This window comes from Ctenopharyngodon idella, chromosome 16, assembly GCF_019924925.1.
Source record: "Ctenopharyngodon idella isolate HZGC_01 chromosome 16, HZGC01, whole genome shotgun sequence".
NCBI lineage: Eukaryota > Metazoa > Chordata > Actinopteri > Cypriniformes > Xenocyprididae > Ctenopharyngodon > Ctenopharyngodon idella.
This window is the reverse complement of record NC_067235.1, coordinates 28,972,418-28,992,036: the sequence shown is the minus strand read 5'-3', so window position 1 is coordinate 28,992,036 and position 19,619 is coordinate 28,972,418. Positions and strand designations below refer to the sequence as shown.

Below are 19,619 nucleotides of genomic sequence, written 5' to 3'. Positions count from 1 at the left end.
TGACTTATTGTATTGACTACATTTGATGTATATAGTAGTTCTTTGCTAGTGGTGTGAGGCTGTCTACAGTATATCTGCTGAAACTCATGAATCATAAAACGGCATTTCCCAAAATTAAGTCACATGCCCGGTATTATCCAAACTGTTTGCAATAGAGGAGTTTTAGAGATGTATTAAATGTTGGCAAATTTCTCCATGTGGTAACCCAGTGGAAAGTCTTAGAGATTGCTCTTTAATAGCTCTGGAGACTTCATTGAGTTCTTAGTTTTGCATGTGCTTCACTTTAATCTCAGATTGTCTGGTTTGTACATGTGGGTCACTAGGATTTGAGTTGACTTTAGCATTTAACATGTTGGGTGTAGAAACTTCCATTCTCTGGCTGATAGTCCTGGCGAGTTTCACAGTGAAAGTCTAGTTTAGACTAGTTCAGTCATTGTGCTGAAATTGCCTGCTTCCTTCCTTTTGCAGTATTCTATTACGGGGATGTTGAGACATCACCTCTGCCCCCTATGTGCTGTTTCACAGCTCCAGAAGACTCGGATTTGGCAATGAATCAGAATGAGAGTGCATTCTGGCAGGTTTGGTACATTGTGTTATGTTCTCTGTGTCTGCTAGAAGAAATTCAGAACTCGCAATGTAATGGAGCCATATATATATATATATATATATATATATATATATATAGTGCTGCTTTAAGTTTGTGAACCCCTTGCAGAATCTGTGAAAATGTGAATAATTTTAACAAAATAAGAGGGATCATACAATATGCATGTTATTTTTTATTTAGTACTGTCCTGAGTAAGATATTTTATATAAAAAATGTTTACATATGGTCCACAAGACAAAAAATTAGCTAAATTTATAAAAACGACCCGCTCAAATGTTTGTGAACCCTTGATTCTTAATACTGTGTGTGGTTACCTGGATGATCCACGACTGTTTTTATGTTTTGTGATGGTTGTTCATGAGTCACTTGTTTGTCCTGAGCAGTTTAACTCTCCAATATTTTTCAGAAAAATCCTCTAGGTCCTGAAAATTCTTCAGTTTTCTAGCATCTTTTGCATATTTGAACCCTTTCCAGCAGTGACTGTATGATTTTGAGATCCATCTTTTTTAGTCACTGCTGGAAAGGGTTCAAATATCCAAAAGATGCTAGAAAACTGAAGAATTTTCAGGACCTAGAGGATTTTTCTGAAAAATATTAGGCAGTTAAATTGCTCAGAACAAAAAAAGTGACTCATGAACAACCATCACAAAACATAAAAACAGTCGTGGATCATCCAGGTAACCACACACAGTGTTAAGAATCAAGGGTTCATAAACTTATGAATGGGGTCATATTTATAAATTCAGCTATTTTTTTGTCTTGTGGACTTTATGTAAACATCGTTTATGTAAAATATCTTTTTCAGGACAGTACTAAATAAAAAAATGGCATGCATTTTGTATAATCCCTCTTATTTTGTTAAAATTATTCACATTTTCACAGATTCTGCAAATGGTTCACAAACTTTCAAGCAGCACTGTGTATATATATATATATATATACATACACTCACTGGCAACTTTATTAGGTACACTTTGCTAGTATCGGGTTGGACCCCGTTTTGCCTCCAGAACTGTCTTAATTCTTCGTGGCATAGATTCAACAAGGTGCTGGAAATATTCCTCAGTGATTTTGGTCTATATTGACATGATCACATCACGCAGTTGCTGCAGATTTGTCTGCAGATTTGCTGTAAATTTGTCATATTTTGTGATCTGATGACTGTGAAGGCCATTTCAGTATTTTGAACTCATTGTAATGTTCAAGAAACCAGTTTGAGATGATTTAAGCTTTGTGACATGGCGGGTTATCCATCAGAAGATGTGTCCACTGTAGTTGGACCCAAAGGGATGGACCTGGTAAGCAACAATACTCAGGTAGGCTGTGGCATTTAAACTCATGCTCAATTGGCACTAAGAGGCCCAAAGTGTGCCAAGAAAATATCCTCCACACCATTACACCACCGCCAGCCTGAACCGTTGATACAAGGCAGGATGGATCCATGCTTTCATGTTGTTTACGCCAAATTCTGACCCTACCATCTGAATGTTGCAGCAGAAATCGAGACTCATCAGACCAGGAAATGTTTTTCCAATTTTCTATTGTCCAATTTTGGTGAGCTCGTGCGAACTGTAGCCTGTTTCCTGTTCTTAGCTGACAGGACTGGCACCCGCTGTGATCTTCTGCTGCTGTAGCCCATCTGCTTCAAGGTTGGACGTGTTGTGCGTTCAGAGTTGCCTTTCAATCAGCTTGAACCAGTCTGGCCGTTCTCCTCTGACCTCTGGCATCAACAAGGCATTTTCTTCCACAGAACTGCCGCTGACTGTATATTTTCTCTTTTTCGGATCATTCTCTGTAAACCCTAGAGATGGTTGTGCGTGAAAATCCCAGAAGATCAGCAGTTTCTGAAATACTCAGACCAGCCTGTCTGGCACCAACAACCATGAAAGTTCAGTTAAATCACCCTTCTTCCCCATTTTGATGCTCAGTTTGAACTTCAGCAGATCGTCTTGACCATGTCTACACGCCTAAATGTATTGAGTTGCTGTCATGTGATTGGCTGATTAGATATTTGCATTAATGAGCAGTTGAACAGGTGTACCTAATAAAGTGGCCGGTAAGTGTATATACCTATACACACACACACACACTGGCGGTCAAAAGTTTGGAATAATTAAGATTGACACTAAAGACTCAAGAAATGGCTTATGAAAACGCAGCTTTGTCATCACAGGAGTAAATTACATTTTAAAACATATTAAAATAGAAAAAAGTTATTTTAAAATTTAATAATATTTCACAATATTTCTGTTTTACTGTATTTTTGATCAAACAAATTAAGCCTTGTTTACATCAGCATGAGTTTGAAAATTACATTTCATTGGTTCAGACTCATGCCATCGAGAATTCGCTATAAATATTCACAAAGCTAGAATGCTGCACTTTAAAATGATACCAAACTTGTGCTGAAGGGAAGCGGCAGTCATCCAGAAGCGGCCAAAGAAAAAATTGCATTTTTCATGGACAAAGGAAAGGTACTCCTGTCAGAAAACTTACAAATAAAGATACTTTTAGGTGTTTAATTGATATTTGGAGCATTGGAATTACTAGACGGGGGCTTAATGAACTCATTTTTATGAAAACCTCAAATTTGACCAAAATTGACATTTTTTACTTGTTAGGGCCCGAGCACCGGTGGTGTGAGGACCCTATTGTAATTGCTCAGTCAATTCTTCTTCTTCTCCGAAATGAATCGCATTTTTGAAGGCCTAAACATGCTCAAACTCATAAAACTTTGCACATGTGTCAGAAGTGGTGAAAATTTACATCTGATATGGGTTTCAGAATTAGGTGTGGCAAAATGGCTCAATAACGCCACCTACAAAATTTCAATTAAGCGTCATTCTCGCTACGTTTCACGTACAGGTATGAAATTCGGTAGACAGATGTAACGGCCCAATACCTACAAAAAAGTCCCTGGCAGCAAAATCTGAAAACCCAACAGGAAGTGAGATATTTTGAATTTTCTCTGCAAAATTTTTGCAGTTTTTGCCATTTCCAGACGTACTTAAACAAACTCCTCCTAGAGCTTTAATTAGATCAACATCATATTTGGTCAGTCTAATCTAAAGGCCTTTGTGATGTTAAATTGTGAAGATCTAGAGTTTTCTTTGAAGGGTGTGTCCGTGGCAGCCTGACAAATTCGTATGTTTCGCCATGAAAGAGGAAGTTGTTGTAACTCAGGCATACAGTGTCCAAACTGCCCCAAACTTCACATGTGTGATAAGAGTCCTGGCCTAAAGACATCTACAATGCAATATTCAGTTACAGTCATAGCGCCACCTGCGGGCAACAGGAAATGACATGTTTTACACTGTGATTAACTCCTCATAGAGATTTAATCAGATCAACATCATATTTGGTCAGTCTAATCTAAAGACCTTAGCGATGTTAAATTGCAAAGATCTTGAGTTTTCTTTGAAGGGCGTGTCCGTGGCGGCCTGACAAAGTCGGATGTTTCGCCATAAAAGAGGAAGCTGTTGTAACTCATACAGGCATACAGTGTCCAAACTGCCCCAAACTTCACATGTGTGGTAAGAGTCCTGGCCTAAAGACATCTACATGTCAATATTCAGTAATAGTCAAAGCGCCACCTGCTGGCAGCAGGAACTGTGGTGCATCAAAATGACTTTGCCATATTTCTCCTCTATTTATCCGCTTAAATGAATATCGCCCACTGTTCAGTTTTCTTAAGGCCACCAGGTGGCGGTAAGCCCGGGTGCAAGCGCCCTTTCATCGCTGCTTGCAGCTTTAATTTTGTCTGGATCTCGAAATTAGGCTGTGCGCATTCCGACTCATTTTGCCAGCACGGGTCACATATAAATATTCCAGATAACATTGAAATCATTTATTCTGGTTTTAGTACAATCACAATATTAAGCAGTTATTCAATTTTCGAAACATTTTTTTAACACAACACCAATTTTTCCTATGCAGTATAAATGGGTCTTTGTGCATGAAAATGTCTAGCTGTCATTGTATTTTAGGAAAGAGGTCCTTAAGATCATCTTATTTTGGCATCAAAGTTTAAGAACCCTGTCATATAGACTTTGAGAGTGGGTGCTTTTGACCTTCAAAACACCCTAGAAACCAGACAACACACTGGTATTGTGGCTGTAAGTTTTGCATAATGCAAATATCTAGTATATTTATTCCTCAGCAGACACCAAGAATCTTGTTTCTCTCTGAACTTGATGCCTGAAGTGGCTGTTGGAAATGGTTGGATATGGCTGCTATTCCTGTTATGACTATGCAAATATTTGCAATGCATTATGCAGGGATATTTTTTTGGGATAGCAGTGATTCAGCTGTTTCTGTGGCCGGACGTCTTCTGTGGTAAACATTTACACTGAGAGATAGTGAAGAGAGAGGTGGAGACTGAGATAAAAGATGTACGTCAGCACAGAGAAATAAATCTCGTCTTTTTAGAGCTGAGGAGAAAGGGGGAATTATCTGTGTGTGTGTGTGTGTGTGTGTGTGTGTGTGTGTGTGTGTGTGTGTGTGTGTGTGTGTGTGTGTGTGTGTGTGTGTTTAACACGTGAACTGTGTGTGACTGGCATGTGGACAGTCAGGGTAAGAGATGCTCAGCTTCCTAATGACCACACACACACACATTTGCAGTATCTCTGGGTAAAGCTCATGCGCATGGAGGAGCATCTGAAGAGCTGAGCCACACCGTGGCATCTGATTGGCTGGGGGAGGATGCAAGAAAAGGGGCCAGGCTCCGCCTCCCCCCCCCCTCCTGCGCGTGTTAGAAAGGAGATAGCTTGAGGAGAGCAGACAGCTTCACTGCGCCGAGTGCCGATCGCACACTAATGCTGCATACTCCAGGGAGATCAGTCGACACAGAGCTTTCTTTTCCCAAAACAAACCCACGTTCTGCATCCGCTGCAGATTAAGTGATGTTTAAGAGCGCTCTCCGCTCTGAGTTCAACCCATCGTCTGCAGTCTCAGCAACACAGAATCCTCTCCATTCGACCCGGCTGTAAGCATGGGAAGGCAAAGCCAAGATGCCACCTCCACCGCGGGCACGGGTACGGGCAGCGGCGGCCGCATGCAGCGCTCCCAGAGCCGCATGAGTCTGTCAGCCTCGTTCGAAGCGCTGGCCGTCTACTTCCCCTGCATGAATTCTTTCGATGAGGAAGATGGAGGTAAGAGGATGAAGATGTGTCACATGAGATATTAAGTGTTTAGGTCTGAATGAGCATCTTGCATGTCAAAGTTCAGGTGTTTTGCAGAATATTTGGTGTTATGCGAGCACACCAATTCTTTTCCTTTCATATTTAATTGGGTTTGTGATAGTTTATGTGTGTCTGGTGGAGTTTAAATAAATAATCTGCAGAATCGTGCATGGCTGTCAGTAAAATAAAGTTATTTATGTGCATAAATTGCAGTGTCAGTTTTATAGCACTAAATAGTCACACAGTCTTTTGATGGTTTTGGTGGGACTCAAGCATCATCATGTGTTTTGACCTTGACGGTGCTTGATTGCCTTTCTCTACAGCATCTCTCTCTCTCTCTCTCTCTCTATTTCTCCCTCTTCAGTCACTATAGAGATGGGAAATATCGTATGACTTAATGTCTTGCAGAACAAATACCTTTTGGCTTTTGCATGATTTAGTGTGATGTGTAGGTACAACCAGATTCTCTTCAATCCATTAATATGTTAATTTCTGTCTGAATCTCATGAGAACATGTCCAGGTTACATTTCACCCCAAAATCCAAAGAAAAAAAAATTATAAAATAATAATTGTATTTTGCAAAAAAAAAAAAAAAAAAAAATAAAGCCTGTTAAATTTTTATTTTTTTATTTTCATTACAATTAAGCACATTTCTACAAAAAAAATGTATTACCATATTTTTTTTTTTTTTACTGTACAGTGTTAATCGGCATAAATTAAAGGCAGTACAACACAAATACTATCATAATATATAAACAATTTACAAATTAATATGTTTATTTTCATTTATTTTATTTATTAATATATTATTGTTTATTCATTTTATTTCATTTAATAATGTTGTATTTTTTTTATTTTATTTTATTTATTTATTTATTTTTCATTTATAATAATGATAGTTTTGGAACAAATGTGCTTAATTGTCATGAAAATAATGTCACAAAGCAAAATATAACTTATTTCTGATTTGGGTTGAAATATGACCTGAACCTGGACATGTCCTTAATCATTTTATTGAGCTTTTCGAGACATGATCAGAGAACCTGGGATGTCTCCTGACATTGTGCATCAGTGTTTCTCAAGTTTATCTTGGTCAAGTTCATCAAGACCACAACTGTTATGAGTTCTCGATTATTATAATACAGCTGTGCTGTTAGCACAGAAAAGGACATTCACATCCGCCGATATATATTCGTCATCATCTTGTGTTCATCTACGTCTCAGGGCCGAAAGCAGAGGCGGATGACATTGAATGAAATGAAAATGAAGCCTGCTGTGTGTGACCAGCAATTGAATGAATTTCAGCAGCTCAGCCATGTCTGCTTCCTGTAGCCTTCTCTCTCATCTATTGAAGATGGGTTCTGCATTTTGAGTAGCCCTCACATTACTGTCCTCTTCATTCTTGTATTTCCATTTGGCAACAAAAGAACAGGATGTGCATTCATTTTGTACATCAAGTTAAAGCAGTAAGCCACGAGAAGACTTGTTTTACAGTGATTTTTGACTTAAGTGGCTTATTGCCAGCAGCAATATGATTAAGGGTGAAATTGAATCATAGTAATTGGAATAAACTACTGCTTTGTCAAGTAATATATTCATCTCTCTAACTGTAGACAGAGCGGAAGGCAACGTTGCCTGCATTATTATAGAATATGCGGTGCGTTTACTATAAGTAACTTTTTTTCTACATATACAATTTTTGTTATAGTTAGTTATATCTCTCTTACTAGGTATAAAACAGCCTTATAAAATAAAAAATGGGTTTCCTCCTTTTTGTTATGGTAACAAACCTTTAGCGTACCATGGAAAACCTTTGAATAATTAAGTTAAATGTGTAATATCTGCTCCACTAGCAGCACCAGATAAAATTGCAGACAGAAATAATGAAAGTTTCCCAAACTCTGCTACCACCTCGTCTACCATTGTTTGCCAAACAGGTAGTCCCACTTCAAAATGACACCATTGATTGAACTGAAATGCCATTTTAACCTGTTTTGAAAGTGCCACAGTGTTCACAATCCTCAGCCTACTTGTAGTCTCTTCATACTGAACTGATAAAGAAGAAAGTATTTTAACATTGAAAACATACAGTGTTATATGTATTTAACATGCACTGCTCCTGTCTTTATGATTGTTCAGCTGACACAGGTTGAGGTGTTTGGTCATGTCATGCTTAATTTTGGTTCAGTGCACCTGTATAACCCGTCATGTCAAATCACCCTGCGTCTCATGTAACAGACACAATGGCATGTCTGCAGGCCAGATATAGAAACAGAAAAATGCACTGTATCTAAAACAACAAATTGTTGAGTGGGAGCAGGACCACATGTGCCTACACCTTCTAGATCAACAGCACACCAGCTCTCACATCTGAGCCACGTGTGAGGTTTTTAAATGTGCAGAAATGTGTCCTCCATCACTCCACCTGAGACGTCTTGATATCCTGATTGACAGACTCTGTCTCTGTCTCTGTAGAAGCAGGAGGAAAGAAGCTGCGCAGCACTATCCAGAGGAGCACAGAGACGGGTCTGGCCGTAGAGATGCGAAGCCGGATGACCCGACAGGCCAGCCGCGAATCCACTGACGGCAGCATGAACAGCTACAGCTCTGAGGGAAAGTGAGTAGAAAAACACACGTGCACACAAAACCATTCTGACAAGCATGACAGTGTGTATATATTAGTATATTAGTATATATGAATGTATATGGATATATGCATGATTTAAAATATTAGTATTAAAATGCATTAATAATAATAATAAACTGTTAGTGTTATTATTATTAATAATATTAAATGGTTATTAATTATATTCATATTGTAAAATTAATTTAAAAAATATTAGTAAAAATAATAAAAAATAATGTATACATGTATATTTAAAATAATAATTTTAACAATGATTATTTAAAATATACATATATGCATTATTATTTTTTTAATATTAAATTGTTATTATATGCGTGTTGTAAGTAATTTAAAAATAATAATAATAAAAACAATGTATATATGTATATTTTGAATAATTGTTATTTATAATACATTATTATCATTAACAATTATATTAAAGAATTGTTAATAATAATTATATGCATATTATAATATGGATATTAATATAATAATAATAATATAATAAATTATCATAGTAAATAATAATTAATAATAATAATTAAATAGTTATTAGATTAGAATATTATTTTATCTAATAGATAATAATATTATAATGTGTATATATGGATAATGTTAAATAATAATTCTTAAAAAATTAATATTAAAAAATAAAAATATTAATAATAAAAAAATAATAATAAAATACAACAGTATCTGTTACCATGGAAAATCATTTCTATTCATTATTGTATTCTAACAAAAATCACATTGACAATAACACAGTTACAGTCTAGGGCAGGGCATTGCTCCAGAATAAACATTAAAATGAACACTGCCACAAAGTAAATGTAAAAAAAATAAAAAAAATAATGAGATCAAGCTCTAGTAATTTTCTAATCAAAGCCTTTTTTTCTTCTCAGCCTCATCTTCCCTGGAGTGAGACTCTCTTCTGACAGTCAGTTCAGTGATTTTCTGGATGGACTTGGCCCCGCCCAGCTTGTGGGGAGACAGTCGTTAGCCACGCCCTCTATGGGTGAGCACTTGTTTATTTGACTTTCTGTATACACACTTCACTCTTGTGCACTCAATTCCCATGATGCAAGTCCTCACAGTATTAATCATGTGTAACTCATATATCCTTGTTTTTTCATGTCTAGGTGACATTCAGATCGGGATGGTGGAAAAGAAAGGAGCCCTAGAGGTAGAGGTCATCCGAGCCAGAGGCCTTGTGGGAAAACCAAGTTCTAAGGCACTGCCAGGTGAGCGTTGTTATTCTTTCTGAAGGTGATTTCACAGGCATCAAACTCATCGCTCACGATTAAACTCCATCTGTTGTTGTTCTTCTCCAGCCCCTTACGTAAAGGTGTATCTGCTGGAGAATGGCGCCTGCATAGCCAAAAAGAAAACAAAAGTAGCACGAAAAACACTGGACCCTCTTTACCAGCAGCAGCTGTCGTTTGAAGAGTCTCCAGGAGGAAAGGTTTTACAGGTATTATGTCACATCTCTAATGGTTTTATTTACCAGTCGTTTGGCCGTTATCTTGTGATCATTCAGTCAATCAGTACTACCTTATCTAGAGAGAAGCCATTCATTTTTGTATATAAACTTTTTAGATTACACAATATAACACAGAATTTGCACAATATTATATATATATATATATATATATATATATATATATAATTACAGAATTTACACAATATTACACAATATAACAGAATTTACACAATATTATATATTAAATGTATAATTAATATTTATTTATTTAGTTAATATTTATTATTTATTTAATAATTGAATAAATTATATGAGCAATTAAGAGTAAACAATATAATTACGGAATTTATACTATATATATATAAATATTTATAATAATGTAATTTTATATATATATATATATATATATATATAATTGCAACGTAAATTAATATTTATATATATATTTATTTATTTACTTGCCATATATAACAGTTAAATGATTGAATAAATTATATGAGCAAATAAGATTAAATAATAAAATTACAGAATTCACACAATATTACACTTTTTGATACATTTATACATATATACATATTTTTAATATATATATATATATATATATATATATATATATTATATATATATATACACATAAATATTTATAATAATGTAATTATATATATATATATACATATATATATAATTGCGATGTAAAATTATTTATTTATTTATTTAGTTGCCATTTATTGTATAGTAATAATAGTAATGTATTAATATATTAATATACAGTTTTAATGACTAAATAAATTATGTGAGCAAATAAGAGTAAGTTTAAAAAAATCCAGAATTCACACAATATTACACATTAAAACACTTTTTTCCCACAATATTTACTCAGTCATCTATTAAAATTATTTTATTATGAGACCTGACCTCAGGCTATCACTAATTTGTAGTTATTTATTTATTTATTTTTCTTTATTTATTTGTGTTATAATTTTTCTATGAGTGCAACTTGATATTGATGGCCTATAATTCTCTTCCCATCGTAGATCATTGTGTGGGGAGACTATGGACGTATGGACCACAAATCTTTCATGGGAGCCGCTCAGATACTTTTAGACGATCTGGACTTGTCCAACATGGTTATTGGCTGGTTCAAACTGTTTCCTCCCTCTTCATTGGTCGACCCAACCTTGGCCCCGTTGACCAGAAGAGCTTCCCAGTCATCTCTCGACAGCGGGTCCGGGCCGTTCGGTCGCTCGTAGCAGTTTCCTGAAATATAGCGTTATTGTAGCAGCCAATGGGTGGAGTTTGAGATTTGCGACAGGTCCCGTCCCCCCGGTAACACTGCATGCTTGATGTTGTGTGTTCAGAGCTTGTTTCTTAGGGGTGAAAAAAGCGGTCCTGTTTTTGCTCGCAAAAAAATGCGGCACACGTCGTGCGCAAAGAGCACCCCCTAGAGGGCAGGGACGAGACGAAGCCGGAAATGGGCTCCTTAGCTCATGGAACGTCACAAATCCTGATCTTAGAACCTATTTGAAGCCATTGGAGTCTGAACTGAGAACTGAAATGTTGAGTTCTTCAGAAGCCCTTTTTGAAATGGGGTGAAACGTTCTCTTCGACTTTCATTTTCCATTTATGTTTCTTTTAATGTTGATGTATTTGTATCTACATGGGCTAACAGTGTTCCTTGGGTCAAGCCATGCCAACAGACCCAGAAATGTACACACAAAACAAGAATATGACGTGGGAATGGTCACCTCACTCCCCAGATATGATTCTGCTAGATCAATACAGAGATGAAATGTAGGTTTGAATCATCTTTTAAGATCAAATTGAATTACTTCTCTTGAAACTGTATGAAACCTAAAGAAGAAATAACGAGTTTTTTGTTGCATGGACACAACTTTAGCTGAACTTAAAAAAAAAAAAAAAAAAAAGTAAATAGAAAAAAATTAATTTTTCTCAAGACTGCTACTTGCAAAAAAAAAGATGATGAGAAAAAAAAGAAAAGAAAAAACAAACCGGATCAGCCATTTTCAACAATTTCTATTATTTTTAAAGATAAATTTCACTAGTGCATGGTTTTCATGGGGAGTGAATGCTACAGTGTGATTTGAAAAAAACAAACAAAAAAAAAACATGAAACCTTGTTTTTTTTTTTTTGTCCTGTAGACCGATCATTGGTCTCTCTACTGTATTTTTACAGACAAGCAGTTAAATGACAAGCTTAACATTTTCTGTTCATGTGACAAAGACGTAAAAAAATAAATGTCTATGATTTGTTATTGTAAAGGCGTTAGCCTTATGAAGCTAAAGATGATGTGCAAATTGTACATGTTTCTCTACTTCTCCCTTGTCCCAGGGTAAACTCTCTGTACTTCTTGCTTCCGTTGTCAGATTTCCACCCCGATATTGTTCCAGTTCTATTTCATTTTGATTTTCAGGGCTGTTCGTTTCCTGCAGCTCTTCTAGTTTTAGTCTGTATATTGTTTGAAGTTCATTCGTTTAACAAGCATGTTGAAAAGGGTTTTTGGCAACATGGCTTGGGCACATCTTACAGTAACTCAGCATGTTTTGATAAAGACGATATTTGGAGAAAAAAAATGCAGTTTCTTGTACAGTGCATGTCGACAACGATCCTCTCCCCCCCTTCACCCCGAATTGAATTTTAGCGAAAATTAGGCAGTGGTCTCACACGGACCAGAAGGGCAAAATTCCGAATGAACATTCCACCTTGTAAAATCATACTTTGTTGACAAATTTAAGGGAAAAACGTGACCAGGGATTTTTATATCTTTACGGAAATATGAGCTGCAGCATTCCTGACAAAAGAGCCCAAAATTTCACGAGATCTTTTTACCGGAGGCGGCTGCAGCTCGCTGACTTTCGCAGTATTGTGCTGTACAGTTTTCCCAGCATGATGCTGTCTGCAGAGAAGTGCACATCGGGACGATGATATTGCCACACGATATACCTTTGGTTTTTATTTCTTCGTTTCAAGAAAGTAGAAGTCATTTAATATATTTTTGTTAGTTTATTTACAAGCCAAGACCTATTTATTTTTTATTTTCTATTTTTTAGTAAGAATCAGAGCTTCTTATATCTGAGCAGTTTATGACTCCTAGTTTTAATGCCTGAATGGAAATATACACTGAGACATTATACCTCTTCCTATGATAATTAACTCTACATTTTTCTGATTAATCAATAAGATTTTTTTTTAAACTTATTAATCAAGCTTTCAGTCTACTTATGAGTTCTGTGTACGTCTGTCACAGTCTACAGAATTTTAATAGAGATCTCTATTAAAGCAAACACTCTAAATGAACGGAAGTGGGATAATGTCTCATGAAGTCAAAGATATGTTCTATTCTATTTCAAATGCCTTCTATTTTGTTTTTTCTGTTCTTTTCTTTTCTTTTTTCTTCTTTTTTTTTTTTTTTTTGGTGCAATGTGTTCATGCCAAGGCTATGTCTTGGTCAAGTATGGTTGAGTACAGAGATTTATGTAAGTTATTTTTCAAATTAAAAAATAAAAAATGGATATTACACTGGAAAATGAGCGTTCACAAACAAAAGCAATAAGTCTCTATTTATAGTGTTTCCTGATGTGACATGAAAACACATATTTATACATTTCTCTGAATTATTGTTTAGCAGTTTATTCTATGGTCTATGTTTCTATTAAGAAACATTTATTATTATTATCAGTGTTGAAAACAGTTGTGTGTAATTTTTTTCAGGATTCTTTGATGAATAGAAACTTCAAAAGAACAGCATTTATATGAAACAGGAAATGTTTTTGAAAGAAATTAAAGAAATTAATACTTTTATTCAGCAAGGATTCATTAAATTGATCAAACGTGAGAGTATAGACATTTGTAATGTTACAAAAGCTATATATTTTTAATACAGCATAATTTTGTCCTATAGGTGCTATGTAATACAGCAACACCCCCAGGTTGTACATACATTAGTGGAAGACAAGAAATTTGTTTTCCTACATATTATCAAAATGATCAATACACTTCGAAAGTAAGTGTACAGTTTTCCACGAACAACTGAATTACATTTTGTTTTGTTTTTCAGAGAACAATCATAAGGTGGTTTTTGTCAGCACTATTCTGTGGTAATGAGTAAGCGCTGAGATGATTGCTAAAAAAGGAAATGAACAACTGGGGGATAAAATAGCTTCTTCCTCCTTTGACAGATAAATGCTGGACTGTCATGAATTGGCACCTCTGAGTCCAGACCTTAACTTCATTGAAAGTCTTTGGGATGTGCTGGAGGAGACTTTACAGAGTGCTCACTTCTTGCATTGTCAATACAAGATACTGAACTAAAATGGATGCACCTCTTGATAGAAATAACATCACAACATTTATTTCCATCAAGAGGTGCATCGGTTTTTGGTCAAGATCTTGTATTGACAATGCAAGAGTCAAGCACTCTGTAAAGTCTCCTCCAGCACATCCCAAAGACTTTCACTGAGGTTAAGTTCTGGACTCAGAGGTGCCAATTCATGTGTGAAAATGATTCTTCATTCTCTCTGAACCATTCTTTCACAATTTAAGCCTGATGAATCTTGACATTGTCATCCTGGAATATGGCCGTGATACGTCTTCCTACATGGTTAAGAAATGAAAAGCTACACACTTCATCAGTTAGGGTTAAAACAACCATTGCCAAACATATAACATGCTAGAAACATAATAATCACTGTAATAATGATCCATTCATAGATTCTTAAAGGGGTCCTTGATTATGATTTCACTATTTTAACTTTAGTTAGTGTGTAATGTTGCTGTTAGAGCATAACAACATCTGCAAAGTTACAACACTCAAAGTTCAATGCAAAGGGAGATATTTTCTTTCACAGAAATCTCTTTTTAAGGACTGCAACAAATGGCTGGTAGGGACTACAACGAGTTTCTTCCCAGTGACATCACTAACCCTAATATTTACATAAACCCTGCCCCCGAGAACACGCAACAAAGGGGGTGAGGCCATGTTGGGCTGCTTTAGAGAAGAGGAAGAGTTGTAGTGGAGTGTTGTTATATGCTGTCATTTTTATGCCGGACTGCTCTAAAAACAAGGGTCAATTCAATGCTGGATTTGCACAAAAGATGAACATGACTTATATTACATCTTGTGAAAAGAGGCATAATAGGTCCTCTTTAAGTATTTGCCTATTAAAATCCAAACAGCCACTTTTTTGGCTTGGCAGTGTATTTTAAAATGTAATTTATTCCTGTGATGCAAAGCTGAATTTTCAGCATCATTACTCCAGTCATCAGTCACATGATCCTTCAGAAATCATTCAGCAGCTGATTTGCTGCAGGAATATTTAATATTATTATCAATGTTGAAAACAGTTGTGTACATTTTTTTTAAGAAAATACTTCTATTCAAGGATTATCTAGCAAGGATTCATTAAAATTGATCAAAAGTGACAGTAAAGACATTTATGTTACAAAAGCTATATTTTTATATTTATATATATATATATTAAATAGGTCATATATTTAAAGAGTATCATAATTATAATCATAAATATAATAATAATTGTTTTATTTATTTTGGCTATTCATGTATTATATCATAAATGTACTAGTATAATTTTGTCTTTTAGGTCCTGTGTATTAAAGCAGCACCCCCAGGTTGTATGTACATTAGTAAAAGGCAAGAAATTTGTTTTCCTACATGTTATCAAAATGATCAAGATACTTCGAAAGCAAGCGTACAGCTTTCTACAAACAACTGAATTACATTGTTTTGTTTTTTGTCAGAGAACAGATTTATAACAATGTTGTTTTTAGTCAGCACTATTCTGTGGTTATGAGTAAGCGCTGAGTTGATGGCTAAAAAGGGAAGCGAACAACTGGGGGATAAAACAGCTTCCTGCTTTGACAGATATATAAATGCTGGACTGTCACAACACAATCATAAGCTGATACGATTCCAGAAAAATTAAAGGTAAGTTAAAGTTAATAAATTATCTTACTGTAAGTTCAAATCAGAGGATAGATGTTTTGTCATCACTGAACAAAATCAAATGTAGCATTATATGAGAGACCAAATTGTATTAACAGATTTATTGTTGCTTCGTTCAACATTATATCAAAAACTGACAAATGTCTGAATGTTGTTGCATAAGATAAACTTTTTTGAGCCATTTATTGCAATTAACCATCTACTCTCATATGTATCTGAACCACAAAGTGTCCAAATATATTACTATATATTTATTGTTTTATTATTTAGAACCTGATAAACTTATTTTTGCTAAAGGTTTTACATTAAAAGTGTGCTTGTGCTACTGTATATTACCAAAACAAAACAAAAAAATCCACTTGATTTGATATTTTGTTATCTAATGCAATGATATTCACATATAAGTCTGGTTTAAATATGTTTTGGAGCCCACTCAAAATAATGCAGACATCCGAGGGCTCATTAACCATTTCATGTATAGTGATGAAATCATAAGCCATCATTATTTCCATTTTCAAAATCTCTGTCCCTGTTATTTCAGGTTAGTGAGACAATGATGATTCAAACTATATTTTATCAGCTGGCAGAAAAACTACGATGGGTCTGGTCCAAAATATATGGTCTCTACACGACCAACACCACAAAAAGCTGGAAGGAAAAACTTCTCCTCCTGCTGACCTGCTTTACCACCAGCCTCATTCTGAACACCTTCCTCTTCCTTATCCTTCACTTTTCCTTCAAATGTGTTCAGGAGGTCTCGGTTCCCCTCACTTGTGTTTTTTGTATAAGCTTAACACCAGCGATGTATTTCTCAGAAAGGATTCGTTGTTTCGGAGCCCTGGTTTTGATCTCGATGGGTATGAAGCAAGTGAAGGGTCTTCTTCTCACATTAGGAACAAGTTCAGTGATTTTCTTCAACATCCAGAACATGTTACAGAACATGAGACTGCTTGCAAAAGGCCTCCTCTGCAACTTGGAGGAAAAGTTACTGGATATTAATACAGAACCCCTCGGAAATTATATTAAAATGCTAATGTGGGTGGGAAATCAACTTAAAAGTTACTTTATAAACCTTCCGCTTGGGAGTTACCATGCAGATTTTACACTTAAAGCAAAGGTGGACTCTGAGCTCTTCAAAGTTCACCTCTCTGAGGCCGAACAGGCTCTAAACCAGACAGCGCAAAGTGTGTTAGCGCTGACCAATGCTTTGTCTTCAATAGGAAAGATATTGTCTCCAACATTAGGTCTTTTATTTCTTGTGCTCCTCACTGCTCTATACCTGAGAAGATTTAATTTAGACGAAAAGTACAACAACATATACATCACGAAAACTTTCCGTAACTTTGACGAGCAGCAAAGGGAGAAGGGAAACCCGTGTGCCCTTCCGCTCAACAAAAGCGAATTGGAACATTATATAGTGACTCCGTCCATCCGTCCGACGAGTCGGCAGTGGAAAGCCATGCTCAAGTTCAGTATTCCTATATTCACTCACTGTCTCACCTGGCTGGTGTTTATTAGTCTCGACGGCCTGATTTACTGGCTTATTGTGGTTCTGAGCAAGCGGCTCGGGGAACTGGAGCCACTCCGTGTTCCTGTGGGGATAAAACTGCAGGTAAGCAAGGAAGATGGAGTATTGTTCTACATACTGTATACTTGGGTACGTTAGTCCTTTAATCCGTGCTGAATAATAACAGAACTGTTTTTAGCACACCAAAAAAGTGCTTTTGTGAACGAAGCCACAGCCACATTCCTGTATCATCACTTTAGTTATAATCCGGTTTCACTTTCTGTCAAAACTGAATTGTCCGAATACAACCCTATTTTGCATTTCAACCGGAATAACCATTATATTATGCTGCTGTGTGAACGTTATCACAGATATCGATAATATAAAAGAAAAAAATCTGCTTGTGTGAACATACTGTAGATCCTCGTTTCTGTATATTTAAAGGGATAGTTCACCCAAAAATGAAAATGTTGTCTTAAAGGGTTAGTTCACCCAAAAATGAAATTTCTGTCATTAATTACTCACCCTCATGTCGTTTCACACTTGTAAGACCTTCGTTCATCTTCGGAACACAAATTAAGATATTTTTTAATAAAATCTGATGGATTTCAATGCCCAGAAAGCTACGTATTTAAAACAGTTCATGTGACTCCAGTGGTTCAACCTTAATGTTATGAAGCGAAGAGAATACTTTTTTCTCCTTTATTCAACAATATCTAGTGATGGGCGATTTCAAAACACTGCTTCATGAAGCTTTGCGAATCTTTTGTTTTGAATCAGTGGTTCGGAGCGTGTATAAGACTGCCAGTCATTTTTGGGTGAACAAACCCTTTAATTTAGCACTTCATGTCGTTCCAAGCCTGTATGACTTTCTTTCTTCTGTGGAACAAAAAAGAAGATATTGTGAAAAATATCTCAGTGTTTTTGTCCAGTCAATTCAGTCCAATGATGTTTGGACCAGAACATTCTTCAAAATATCTTATTTTGTGTTTCAGAGAAAGTCATATTGTTTTGGAATGACATTAGGGTAAGTAAATGATGACAGAATTTTTATTTTTGGGTGAACTATCCCTTTCATAATCAAACTGTAGCCGATGTAAATCGCCACTGGTATCATCCTTATCTTTTTCCACTTTTTCCTTTTTTGTTTCGAAAGGAAGCAACATTATTTCTAGGCTTACCCCTTGCAGAAAATGCAAAAGGGGGCAATTTTTCCTACACGGTGTCTCTGTTTGAGAAGAAGTGCTTGCCTGAACCAGAACTGTGGCTCTATCAATCTCTGGTTCCTCTGTCAGTCGTCCTGGTCTTGCTGGTTGTTCTGATTCTGCTGTCATCACAGATGGTCCAGCTCAGGGTTGTGCTATCTGAACAGTTTTTCCCAGATGTCGCAAAGAAAAGAGCTGCCTATTTACATGAAAAGATTTTAAGAAAGCGGTGCAAAACTAAAGCGGAAAAACATGAAGGAGATCTGAAGACTTTAGCCATTCAGGTTGGTAGGAAATATTCACTTTGACAACATCAGTGTCTAAATCAATATTTTTATAATGTTTAAAACAGAATAATTTTACTTATTCAAGATATAAAGAGATTTTAGATTGTATTAACAAAATTATTTCTTTTTTGTTTTTATTGCAGCCCAGTTTTTGGTGCCCCTTACTCTTCCATAGACACAGAACAAACCCTGACGCTGTTTAAATATGCGTGAAGTTTGTTACAGTCTGTTAATCAGCCATAATCACAGGTTTGATAGAGTACATGTGGACAACACAATTTACAGGTGCTTTGTTATCAAAAAGTGCACCTTAGCCTTGCACTGTATACAGAAATGGGTTCTGCTTGTGTTGACCCAGTGGTCAGAGTATAGAAGGCAATGGGATTGTAGGCCATGGCCATAGTGATCAGTTTGTGTTGTATAGACCCAGGAGCCTTAGTGGACATCGCACACTGTATGTGACCAAGGCCCTGGTTTTCTTTTTTACTTTGGCTATGTCATGCTCACAAATACAGTTAAATCAGTATTATTGTGAAATTGTATTACCATTTTAAAGTAAATGATTTCTATATTAATATATTTTAAAATGTGATTTATTCCTGTGATGGTAAAGCTGAATTTTCAGCATCATTACTCCAGTCTTCAGTGTCACATGATCCATCAGAAATCATTCTAATATGCTGATTTGCTGCTCAAGAAACATTTCTTATTATCAGTGTTAAAAAAATAATTGTTGTTGAAACTG

The 19,619-nt window shown here is 35.8% G+C and overlaps 2 protein-coding genes across 52 annotated transcripts in view; both read left to right on the top strand.

Annotated features, from left to right (window-relative positions):
• Positions 1–13,440, top strand: part of rims2a (regulating synaptic membrane exocytosis 2a) — a 201,347-nt gene extending 187,907 nt beyond the window's left edge. For 49 of the 50 annotated variants that reach the window (XM_051864854.1, XM_051864852.1, XM_051864840.1 and 46 more), the window contains 5 exons: positions 8,264–8,405; positions 9,317–9,429; positions 9,554–9,655; positions 9,746–9,885; positions 10,929–13,440. In XM_051864854.1, coding sequence (XP_051720814.1) covers positions 8,264–8,405; positions 9,317–9,429; positions 9,554–9,655; positions 9,746–9,885; positions 10,929–11,144 — 713 coding nt within the window. In that variant the 3' untranslated portion in view covers positions 11,145–13,440. Of the gene's footprint in view, positions 1–2,866; positions 5,758–8,263; positions 8,406–9,316; positions 9,430–9,553; positions 9,656–9,745; positions 9,886–10,928 lie in introns of those variants that run through there. The other variant, XM_051864868.1, reaches the window with a different exon arrangement.
• A 2,263-nt stretch (positions 13,441–15,703) lies between these two features.
• LOC127497411 (dendritic cell-specific transmembrane protein) lies at positions 15,704–19,453 on the top strand. 2 transcript variants are annotated; one of them, XM_051865848.1, is made up of 4 exons: positions 15,704–15,857; positions 16,417–17,487; positions 18,539–18,871; positions 19,018–19,453. In XM_051865848.1, the coding sequence occupies exons 2-4, from the start codon at positions 16,429–16,431 to the stop codon at positions 19,075–19,077; spliced, it is 1,452 nt and encodes a 483-aa protein (XP_051721808.1). In that variant the 5' UTR covers positions 15,704–15,857; positions 16,417–16,428; the 3' UTR covers positions 19,078–19,453. The 2 variants fall into 2 exon arrangements, with proteins under 2 accessions (XP_051721808.1, XP_051721809.1); XM_051865849.1 differs by lacking the exons at positions 15,704–15,857; positions 19,018–19,453 and adding an exon at positions 18,378–18,409 and having other exon boundaries at positions 15,864–17,487; positions 18,539–18,790.
• The last annotated feature ends 166 nt before the right edge of the window (positions 19,454–19,619 follow it).

What these genes read in the sequence shown, in the direction of transcription:
- LOC127497411 (XM_051865848.1), top strand. Translation starts at nt 16,429, where the DNA reads ATGATGATTCAAACTATATTTTATCAGCTGGCAGAAAAACTACGATGG. An exon ending in CTGTGGGGATAAAACTGCAG is followed by an intron (nt 17,488 to 18,538) that starts GTAAGCAAGGAA and finishes TTGTTTCGAAAG; the next exon opens with GAAGCAACATTATTTCTAGG. An exon ending in TGAAGACTTTAGCCATTCAG is followed by an intron (nt 18,872 to 19,017) that starts GTTGGTAGGAAA and finishes TTTTTATTGCAG; the next exon opens with CCCAGTTTTTGGTGCCCCTT.